Source organism: Palaemon carinicauda, chromosome 1 (assembly GCF_036898095.1).
Source record: "Palaemon carinicauda isolate YSFRI2023 chromosome 1, ASM3689809v2, whole genome shotgun sequence".
NCBI classification, from domain to species: domain Eukaryota; kingdom Metazoa; phylum Arthropoda; class Malacostraca; order Decapoda; family Palaemonidae; genus Palaemon; species Palaemon carinicauda.
Window position 1 is genome coordinate 132,074,678 of NC_090725.1, and position 12,500 is coordinate 132,087,177.

General features: G+C 31.6%; 1 protein-coding gene across 1 annotated transcript in view; it reads right to left on the reverse strand.

Annotated features, from left to right (window-relative positions):
• The window catches only part of LOC137660201 (uncharacterized), a 72,676-nt gene that overhangs the window by 31,577 nt on the left and 28,599 nt on the right, over positions 1-12,500 (reverse strand). Inside the window, exons 7-8 of the mRNA XM_068394952.1 lie at positions 11,202-11,318; positions 7,502-7,685 (exon numbers count right to left, since the gene is read on the reverse strand). Coding sequence (XP_068251053.1) covers positions 7,502-7,685; positions 11,202-11,318 — 301 coding nt within the window. The remainder of the gene's footprint in view (positions 1-7,501; positions 7,686-11,201; positions 11,319-12,500) is intronic.

Sequence of the window (12,500 nt, forward strand, 5' to 3'; positions counted from 1 at the left end):
AGGTATCCTCTTCCATCAAAACTTCTTCTCACTAAATCTTCCTACAACTTATCTCACCATCTAATTTTCTGCCTTCCTCTCGATCTCCCCCCATCCCATACAGGTTCCTCTTACACAAACATTTATATATATATATATATATATATATATATATATATGTATATATATATATATATATATATATATATATATATATATATATATATACAGTATGTATACTGTATATATAGACATACACACACACACACACACACACACACACACATATATATATATATATATATATATATATATATATATATATATATATATTAGAATTTGATTTTAATGAAAGTATGAAAAAGCAAATCAGACAATGGCTAGGTTAAATAAAATTGGGAAATCTAATCGCCTGGAATCGGGCTATATATCAATTTAGTGAGATCGGTGTTACTGTATGGACATGAGTCGTGCTATGACAATGAAACAATTTCCAATAGATATTGTAGATTTGAGAACAAAGCCCTCAGAAGCGTATTGAGAGTTAAACGGTAGGACAGGATTAAAAATGAAGCTATAAAAGAAATTACCAGAGTGCCCTAGGTGGATGAGAGCGTGGTGAGGTGTAGATGGAGATGGATTGGACATGCTCTTCGCACTCCCAAGAGAGATTAACTAAACTTTCAACTGGGCTCTACATGGCACTAGACGAGTTGGAAGACCCAGACCTACATGGCTGAGGACTATGAAGCGTGAAGTTGGAGATGATGAATGGAGAAGTATCGATTTGAAAGTTCAAGATAGAGACGACTGTGTGGATTGGGATATAAATTATGCGATTATGTTATCTGGTCAGTGAAACCTGCTTGATACCGCTTTATATGCACTAAGTGATAAATTCCTAGGAACTGTCTATTCTATTTAAATTTGTAACTAAATTATATTTCTTTAAGCCAACCGTATTATCTAATTTATTTTTTTACTTTTTTGTATAACTATGTTACCACACAAAGCCTGGTCACTTATACTCTCCAAACTATTTAAGTCGTAGACCTTAAAGAAGTCTGAGTTAGAGCATTTCAGATAACTGATTATCTTGATTGATTTTCTGAACTTGTGAAACGACATAATATCTACCAGTTATTTTCCGCTTTGCCGGGTCTCACTCTGTTACTTTCTGTTAGTCATTCACCAAACTAGGCCTTAGATTTTTTTTTGTCATGGTCTCTTCTTTACTCAGGAAAGTTTCTGGCTTAGATATATCTATAGAATTATTCATCTTCTTTATTCATTTCTTCAACTTCTGATGGCTGTATAGATATTGGTGATTTTTCGGTGCCACTATAGTATGTAAGGCACGTGGAGACTATGATCTATGTTAGTTACCTGAGGATCATTTGTAAACCCATGTAATTAAAGAGTATGGTTTGAAATGCCCTGAATTTGGAGATTTGCAGTTAGTTCAATGCATTATCTTGACTTTTAATCTACGTTTCCCCAAAAACTTATAATTGCAGTTGATAATCTGAAAGCCACCATATGCAGAGATGTTGCAAATACTCATATATGTTAATTCTTATTTTCCCGGGTTATTGGTTTAACGTCGCATTTTCTTATTATTTTCTTCGCCTTTTCTTGCCATTTTGAATACTTTAATCTAATGTCACCTTTGTTGGTTTTCTTCGCTAATTCTTTTTAATTTTGGTGAAATTCAGTTGATTGCGTACGACTTTGCAGGTCTTCTTCCTTTCTTGTTTAATATCACCCAATTCATTCCAAATAGGATTGCACTGTGATCTGAGCACACTTATCTCTTTTGATATCCTAGATGGAATTATTACTTTATCACAGTCTTATAATTCTGTGAATACCTTCCTCATCTTCTTCCCTGATTTGGGCATAATTGATCACTGATTTGTTATCCTTTTCAACTCTTGTCAAGGCTCCTTTACATTTCCATCCACCATTAACAATTATCATGTTGGACTCCTACCATATCGAGTTGAATTTTACTTGATTTTGAGTTATCTTTATTTTATTTTTTTTTTTATTTTTTTTTTTTTTTTTTTTTTGATGATATATCCCACTTTGCAATTGAGGTCACCCATTATAAGTACTTCTTCTGTTACTGTCAGTAGTTCTTCTACACAAATTTTTCTAATTCATCAGCTTTGATTATATTCTCTTGCACGGCCTAAATTACTTTTATTTGATTTTTTTTTCATTATTTATTTTAAACCACTGAGACTCATGTATACGGGTTTCTTTTTATTTTCACTGTTATGTTTTCTAATTACCTTTTTACTGCAATCAACCATCCTCTACAATTTAATTTTCTCTTATTATTAAGCACTCTATAACTGTCTTTATTTAACTTTTCTTCATCCTTCAAGTGGGTCTCAGTGATGCATATTTTAACTGGTTTCATTTTTTTTATCTCTTCTACCGATTCCAATTTTGTAATGTGGTATATCTTGAATGGTTTATAAAATTTTCATTTTTTTTCCTTTTTTTTTTTGTTTTCTCTTTCCTTTTTTTTTTTCTACATGGAATGTCCTACTCCAGGTTGCCCACCCTTCAGTATTATATATCCCATCTGTTGGTATTTGTTGGCGTTTGCCATTACTCTTTCTGCCCACGACAAGTTACTTTGATTTAGACTGTAAGATTTTTCTTTTTCTATTTCTTGAATTGTTTTTTCCCGTTTCCTCCATTTTGTAACATATGGTTTTTTTTTTTCCAGTATTCCATACTTTTCTCCATAGGATGGTTGTATTCTTGATTCCTGGTTTTCACCTTCTTATTGCACCTGCATGGTTCTTTATCACCTTCATTTACTGAAATATTCTCTTTCTTTCTTAAATGATTATGACTGTACTTGTGGGTGTTTCCTCTTTTGCAAAATTAACTAACATAATCCATACATATATCTTGACCAGTTTTTATATTATGACATCAATTATACCATCTGTATTTATATTTATTGTCATATGTACATTGTATTTATTTCTTTACCATATTTCTCTTCAGATCAAATTTTTTAGATTGACTTCGCATTTAAAGGATTCCATTTGTTCAGCCGTATTTCACAGAATCCATTTCTGAAATAGAAACACATTATTTTGGGATTTCCAATATTCTTGGTTAGTCCTGTTCTGGGTATCCTCATTTGATTTACTTACTATTTCCCCATTCTCATGTGCATTGCTGTTTATTGTTCTGTCCCTTTCCTCTGCCCATGTTATCTCTTCACTAGAGGATCCTTTATCTAATGATCCCTCTGGTTTGTCCATATTTTCTGCTTTGTCGTTTGGTAATAAGTATTTGTTGAGAAATTTCAGAGCCTTGATCATTGATCAATGGTTCCCTACTGTTCCTTTTAGTTCTGTAAGCTTCCCTAAGCAATTTTCTGATCTTTCTGGTTCTGGCAATCTTCCTTAAGCCTCTTTGTTGCCTCATCTTTGGCTTTGATCTTATTGATTTTTTCTAAATGTCTATACATATCTGAAACACTTAGGATATCCTTTGTTCCTCTCTTGTTGCTGTTCCTGTTTTTCCTCCATTTCTTCATCAGGAATTGTTTCGTTCCTGCCGAACAACCTGCACAAAACCAAAAAAGTTCACCGATCTTCCCCGTCATTTTGATCGTATTTAGTAGAGATTTCAGTTTGCGTCCTCTTACGGTTTCTGAATTTAGGCACAGATGGCAGTAGCACTTCTTACAACAGGGGCGTAGGAACGTCTTTTTGGGGTGGGGGTGGGGGCCTAATGTTTGCGAAGTCACTGACGACGTGGGTTTTTTTTCTTTACCAGGTAACAACTTCTATACAATTTCCTGGCATCTGACAGGTGATTATAGCAACCACAAAATCATATTTTTTGGACGATTTTCCTGTGACCAATTACAATTCATACACAGTGAGTATAATAAAATACCTGTAGGCCTACTTGATGAATTTACCAAAAACATACTAACGATATTAATTCTTTGATATAAACTTATTCAAATATTGAACAAGCCTACTGTTTTTTACTTACGGTTTAGTTTATCTTAACGGCGTTTGTATGTTTAATTCCGTATATATTATAGTTTATAGAAGACAATTATGTAGTGTTTTAATTGATAATTTTTTAAGTTTTTTAAAATGCCTTTCAACTTGGAAAATTATATATATATATATATATATATATATATATATATATATATACATATATATATATATATAGATATATATATATATATATATATATATATATATATGTATATATATATATATATATATATATATCTATATATATATATATTATATGTGTATACAGTATATATGTATATATATATATATATATATATATATATATATATATATATATATATATATATATATATATATATATATATATATATATATGTGTGTGTGTGTGTGTGTGTGGAATAGAAAAGTCCACTTTTAGAAATGGAACCTCACCATGTGCAATGTCATAACCCTGTCTAGGGAATAAGATCTGGCTGTGTTACTAGAAGGGCTGAAATAAATAAATTGTGATATAATACGAATCATAGGATTTAGTGAAATTAGAAGAACGAGGGAATCGTGAATAGAGTTAAAAGAGGGTCATATAATTTGCTTCAGAGGGTATGAAAGGACAAAGAAAATGGTGTTGGTTTTCTTATTAATACAGGTCGTGCTGGTAACATAGAAGAATTTTTTAGTATCAGTGATAGAATTGCAGGATTGATTATCAAAGTAAATAAAAAATTTAAAATGAAGATCATTCAAACGTATGTACCAACAACATCCCATACAGAGGAAGAAAGAGAAATTTCTTATGAAGATCTGGAGATATCTTAAAAAACATAAGCCTCTATTTTCAATTGTTTCAGGGGACTTTTTTGTAAAGTAGCTCAAAAGAAGAGAGGAGAATCACTGTAGGAATATTTATAGTTGGCACAAGAAACAACAGAGCCAAGCTTGTAAAATTTGCTAAAAAAAGAAAGGAAAACAATCTAATAATAATGAACACCGTTTTTATGAAAAATTTTAAACATAGAAAATGGACACGATTTCTCAAATCTAAAAAAGAAACTCGAAATAGATTTTTCATTCTTAGTTAAAAGTCAATAAAAGTGAAGTGACCAAAAAATGTCGAGAAGTAAAGTTTGTGTAGACATAAGGAAAGAAAGAAAAAACTAATTTTAAGAAAGAAAACAAACACATCTGCATTAAGAGAAGATTATGATGAATTCATTTTACCAATACAAAATAGGTACTCCTAGCTACGTGGCGAAATGAAAACAAATAACGAAATAAACAGTAGTATAACAAAAGTGTTACTGGAATCGGCACAAGTGATCGGTGGAAAAGTTCCAAAACAAGATCAAGGAAAACTATCGGAAAAAAACAAAGATCTAATAAAGAAAAGATTGGAAATGAGGGTAAAATCCAAGTTAGAGAAAATAGAATTAGCATATTCTATCCAAAACAATAAACAAACCAAAAACACAAGAAATTCGTAAACACACTCAGAGCAAAATTGAGGAAACACTAAAGAAAGGAAGAAGCATCAAGTTAATGAAAAGTAGACTTGGAACAAGGTGCCAACAGATATTTGCTTTAACGGATGAAAATGGACATTTCAACAAAGAGATGGAGTGATAAGAATTGCAGAGGATTTCTGTACAATGCTATACAATAGCGATATAAGATATAGCTTTGCCAATAGAAATAATGAAACTCCTGTGCCGGTACCTAAAGTAACAGTAGAAGGATAGAAAGCATTGAAAGGCAGAAAAAGAGCCAAAGCAGAAGATGGCCTAAAAAGGATTTAATAATAGATGGGGGATATTTCATAGCAGTAGATTTCACTGAACTTTACATATTTTCTATTTTTTTTTTTTTTTTGTGCAAAACTGCTCTATGCCTTCAGCTTGGGAAAACTTTATCATTTACTATTTTACAAAGACACAACAGACCTGAAAAAATACCGCTCAATAAGATTACTTTCAGTAATATATGAAATATTTACAAAGATCATAATAGGCAATAGGCAAAGAAAGCTAGACTTTAGTCAGTCAAGAGAGCAGGCAAGTTTCAGAAGTGAATATTCAACAACTGACCATATTCATGTAATTAACCAGCTAATGTAAAAAATGGCAACCCACTATGTAGGGTATTTAAACTATGAAAAAGCTTTTGATTTTGTCAAAACTTTAGTAGTAATGAAATCCCATCAAAGACAAGGAATAGATGATACTTATGTTAGAACACCTGAATGTACGTGTAGTACAGCAATGATAAAACTACATAAATTTAGGGAGAAAATTCCAATTGAGAAAAATTGTACAAGATTTGAATATAGAGAACAGAAATGTGGGACTGAAGATGAATATGAGCAAAACTAAGATTATGTTCATTGAAATTACAGACAACAAATAAGGGTCAAGGACGAACCTCTAGATATTGTTAATGAATATATGCACTAAGTACACAGAAAGTTTCCCCAGAACACGAGACCGAAATTACAAGAAGGGTAAGCATGGGATGGATGGAGATAGTTTGGTTAACAAAGAGATTATGAAATTTAGAATGCCACTTTCTCTAAAAAGATAAATATTCAATTAGATGGTCCTACTAGTTTCAACTTTGGAGCCTTACTAAAGCATTGGAGAATAGGCTAGTTACAATTCAAAGAGGTATGGAGAGCATAAGAATGGGATTAACACTCAGATACAGAAAACGAACAACATGGATACGAGAGCAAACTAAAGTAGACGACATTCTAACAACACGTAAGAAAATAAAATAGACGTGTGCGGGAGATATAAGGAGAAGGAAAGATGCTTATGGGCTTGAAAAATAACAAAATGGGTCACTAGAGATGGCGAACGAGGGAGGGGAAGGAGTAGATGATAATGGATCCACGAGTTAAGAAAATTTGCTAGTACATATATATATATATATATATATATATATAGATATATATATATATATATATATATATATATATATATATATATATATATATATATATATATATATATATATATATTTAAAAGTAGTATAATTCCTTATTCTAACATGGAAGTGCATGTCAACAAAAACCGTCTATTCGAGAAAGTGCTTTTGAAGTTATGCAACTTAATATATTTAAAACTTTTCTGAATTACTAGAAAATAAAATTTCGGCAAAAAGTTTGGCGGGGATGCTATAGCCGCCACTGCCTCCCCCCCCCCAACTCCTACACCCATGCAAGTTATTTTTTTTTTAGATTTGTACTTGGTACTAATAATTATTTTTCAGCAGCCTTATTCTCTTATGTTGTGTTACAAGAAATACTCTATTTTTGAGTTTCACAATTTAGATACCAGTAGTCCAAGTTTAGTCGTAACAACATTATCTAACATTAGTGTGTGGCTTTGTAGGTGTTGCTCTTTAACCTTTACATTGTCATACCTTTCCCTTCATTTATAACGAAAAGGATTGGATGGCTCCAAAAACCCTGTTCATGCGAATCGAGATCTTACCTTAAGATTAAGGGGAAGAGAAGGCTCTGCTCTGCGTCGGTGATGAGCAGCATGTGACATCCCTTCATGTAGGTCTCGTAGATGTATGTCACAACTGAACTGACAGCGCCATACTCATTTTCATTCGCCTCACTTTCAGTATTGTCTCTTAAATTCAATTCTTTGAGAGGATGCATTGCCACATCTGCTAAAGAGGATTTTACGAATATTAGTGAACTTATATAAAGGGAATGCAATGATGGGCAGCTTAGGTTAGATATGATTTTATGTAATATATACATAGGCTGTTGAACAGTCCTTTCTAATAATATAGCAGTGAATTGAGTCAACTCCTTTGGTTAGTTACGATGCTTTCAATTAAAAAGAAACGTTACCAGCGGCTGTGAAAATATTTTAGGAGCTGACGACGCACATCTACTTATGGCAGACAAAAATGTCAATACTGTGTGTTACAAAATAAAATTATATCTTCTAAATAAATCAAGGAAATCACACACAAAAAAAGTTTGTGTATATAATGAGAGAAAATAACTGCAGGTGAAACTATATGTCACGAGCAGTAAAATTCAGACTTCGTAATCACCCAAGCAAAATTGCCTCGTGAATGGGTAATAATGTTACAGTTGGAATTGTGCAAATATCTCACGCATTCTAAATATCATAATAGGGCACAAATTACTTTCATTGTCTAATAAAAAAAAATTTTAATTTCAAAGAAAGATATAGTGATAATCGAAAATTAAATGCATTCTTTAAAGCGGCAGTAGCAAGTCACATACACTTATACACTTCACGCATAAACATACAACACACACACACACACACACACACACACACATATAAGCATTGTATATATGTATATATATATATATATATATATATATATATATATATATATATATATATATATATATATATATATAATGCTTATATGCATTTGTATGTTGCCTATATGTAATTATATATTTGATTTTTGCAATATAGTATAAAATAGTTTGATGTTTTTCATTCTCAAGTCATGAAGTAGCCTCACTCACTGTCTATAGCACTGAACACTTTTGCTTCTGAAAATATAAGGTCAAGTCTTTCTGACAGATTTTAAAGGAGGATCTAGTCATGAGCATTGGTCACTTGTTTGTCACTGAAGGAGGCCTTTGTCTGTAAGAATAACAGATGAGAATATAACACTTCTCTTCGTAAGCTGGGCTAAATTTTCATGGCAGTACTTCGGCTAAAAATATAAAATTGATTTTCATTAATACCATCCTCATCAATTACCTCACTGAGACTTAACGATATTATTGCATGAACATTAATCGTATAAGTAATTGTAGTTAAGATCGTCATTACGTCTCCTGACTTGTAATTTGACGCAATTAATGCTCACCTCTTTCATTGGTCCAACACTGAGTCACGGGAAGCCAGTGGGCCAACAGAAGCACTATCAGGAGAGGTGCTACGACGCTCGGCATTCTGCCACCAAGAGAAAACACAGAGGGTTAAGTTTGAGTATGATGATGTTATCTTCTTTACAAACTAAAATAACAGCAACTGCAACAACAAAAGTAATATCAATGATAATGATATTAATAATAATGAAAATTATACAAAACACTATTACTCCTTCTACAAATGACCTTTAGTTGGTCAGAACGAAGCGCTTTATTAAACAATTTCAATTCACTAAACATCTTTTCTTATTCGTCAGTTATTGTATATGCTATTACAATATGTCCCTTTTAAGCTTCTGAGAATCTTTTTCACTTAATATATTGTCTTTCCAGACAAATCCCTATGGCAGGTAATCTCTCATAAGTAGGATGTGGCCACTTAGCATTCAAGTTCTGAAAACTGCCAAACTTTGTCCAACAAACCACGTTCTTTACTTCTACACACGTTTCTTTAGGTTTCCATTTTCTACAGAAAATTCCTATCAATATCATCCATAAGATGTCAGACATAGGTAATTATGAGTTAATTATAAAATAAGAATTAAGTTATTTTATAACTTACTTTGCTGTCATTGGTTCTGCACACGGAATGATATTATATTTGCTAACAAATATTCTGTGGAAAGAAGAAAAACCTTTTTTGACAGATATTTGCATCATATTTTAGTGCAGTATTGAAAACTATCATTATTTGTCTCACGCAGATCTTAAATAGCATCTTTGGTTTTTATTAATTTTGACTTTCTGGTCTACAGGTAACCGGTCATATGTTACTACGTCCATATTTTTCAAGGATACATTTTCGTTTATATATATATATATATATATATATATATATATATATATATATATATATATATATATATATATATATATATATATATATATATATATATATATTAAAAACACGTTGGCTAAATTTTTACGTTAACTTTTCTTGAGGGAGATTCAAACAGTCACTTTTATGAGAAAGACGTTTTTCCATTCCTTTTTAAGCTTTTCCAGAATTTTCTCTTGCATTTACTCCCAAGAATTCTTACGATGCCATTGTTTCTAATTTCCTTTCGTGTTTTCTTCTCCATTTGTAATTCCTGGTTCCTAACTGCTCACACTACTAGACTCGTTTGTGGGTACTTTATCAACTATTAGATAGGGGCAAAGCTTCTTAGCTGTTGTTAATTACTTCAATGAAGTAGCCTGTAACTTTTTTACGTAATAGCAAACAACAATCTTCATGAAAAGCTGGGGTTTTAATTTTATTTTTCTACACTTTACTGTAAAGTGAGTAGGGATAATACCTTCTTATCAATTTTGGCAACCTATATGATTTTTTAAAACTATTCTTTCAGTTTTATGGCCTGTCATATGTATTCTGCTAGCTCTCTGCTAGGATCGTAAAGCATATCCACTCTTATTTCCTGTCGCTTTATTTATTTTTTTTCATTTTGGACATGAAAATATATGTTCATCGTTATACTGTATCCATGTCCTTTTCTCTAATATAAGGGTGTAGGCCATTCCCTTTTATAAATCTAATTTTTTCATCCCTTTTTTCATTCCACATTTACTCCAAATTGCTTCAATGTTGTTGCTGCTGAACTTTCTATAAGGGTTTTGGAATTGATCTTCAACTATCTCACTGAATCATCTCATTTCATGTTATGGAAAGTTATAATTTCTCATAGTCTAATCCACAAGACACTGACCATATTCTTGTATCAGGTATGATGCCCTAGCATAGAGTACGTGATGGTTGTTCTTATAAATTTCTTATGATGCTGTATTGTAGGTTTTCCAGATCTTCAATTTCTTTACGTTTTCTTTCACTGCAAGTCTCTACATTTACAACTATTGTTGTTACAAATGTTGTTTCATATATTTTCTTCCTTACTTCCTATGCCATATTTCTTGTTCTCCTCCTGTCACCATATTTGCGTATTTCTTGGACTATGATAAATCAAATGATACAATATGATACATGTAGGAGAATATTCGGACTACTAGCCCAAAATAATTTGCATTGAGATAACGTAAATAAGCAAATTTTATAAACGGAAGATCTACATTTCATTTCGTCATTATTTCATGGTATATTATAATCCTATTTCTGACCAACCCACTCCTAACAAAGCTTATGAATATTAGTATGATAACAGTCTTCCATCTGGAAGTTAGAGCGAACAAAAACTTGTTAACATGATTTACCTGTGGCTGCTTCCCATTTATCTACTGCCTGATGCTCAACCTACTTCTTTGTAACGGAGATTTCCAGAAGGGCAAGGCCCAAAATCCTTTGATCCACCTTGCAAGAATTAGTCGGTTACTGGGGTCTCCTTCTAGATTCAACGTGTTGGCAAACACATCCTCTGGAATAAAAAAAAAAAAAAAAAAAAAAAAAGATTGAATGAAGCAGGTAACACAATAATAAAGGAAATTCGCCCTTCTTCAATCAAAGACCTCAACATATTGTTAGTGCGAATATGATTCTTGGGTTGTTTGTGTAACAACTTCATATCATTATGGAAGACAATGTACGGTCTAGAATTCTTTTGAATGCAATGTTGACTTAGTATAACCATCCATATTTGATAAAACACCTAAGTAGAGGTGTAACCTGTGGCACCTGATGGCCACATTGCTCAGTGCAAATAGTTTCATTTCTAACATCTGGTCAATTATGGATTTTGTTGTGCTTTTGAAACATGATAAATTCATAGATAGATGAATTTTTCCTGTTATCACTGGGCAATATCAAAGGGTCCATTTCATCAACAATTTCCCTCATTGTGTATAAGTGGATTCTCTATTAAATTTAATTTTCATAGTCAAATGTTGTGGAGCGATTTTTTATTTTACGCAATTCAGATTGAAGTTCCTTGGAGTTTATTTTTGTCTGGATGAAAAGTATTGAAAATAAGATTTTTTTAATCTGTAAGAGAAAACTATGAAGAACAAAATTCAGTTTCCTGTAATTAAATTTTCTTCGTTTTTGTTCATATAAAAATTTACATTTTGCTTATTCTCTTTAGAAGTTGAAATTCTTGTTATTTCCAATAATTTCTTCAAGTTGATTAAAGTCTGTCATACTTCTAAAGTTAACTCATCCATCCATTCGCGCATACAGCAATATCAATCGCTTAATTTTACTAATGTTAAACTGGAAAACCTCCATCCATGTAGATTTGTTATATTACTTTCATAGTTGAATTCCTATCTATCTATCTATCTATCCGAAAAAACAAATAAATGCACACAATATATATACTCTATATAAATGTATATAAAGAACTCTCATATATATATATATATATATATATATATATATATATATATATATATATATATATATATATATATATATATATATAGTATACATGTCATCATTATCATAATCAGCCGTTGCTAGTCCACTGCAAGGCAAGGCCTCAGGCATACCTTTCCATTCCCGTTTGTTTATAGTCTCTCTATGTAAGCCTATGCCCGCAAATTTTCCTTGTTCATCAATCCATCGTGTTATACATACATACCTACATATATACAGTATATAT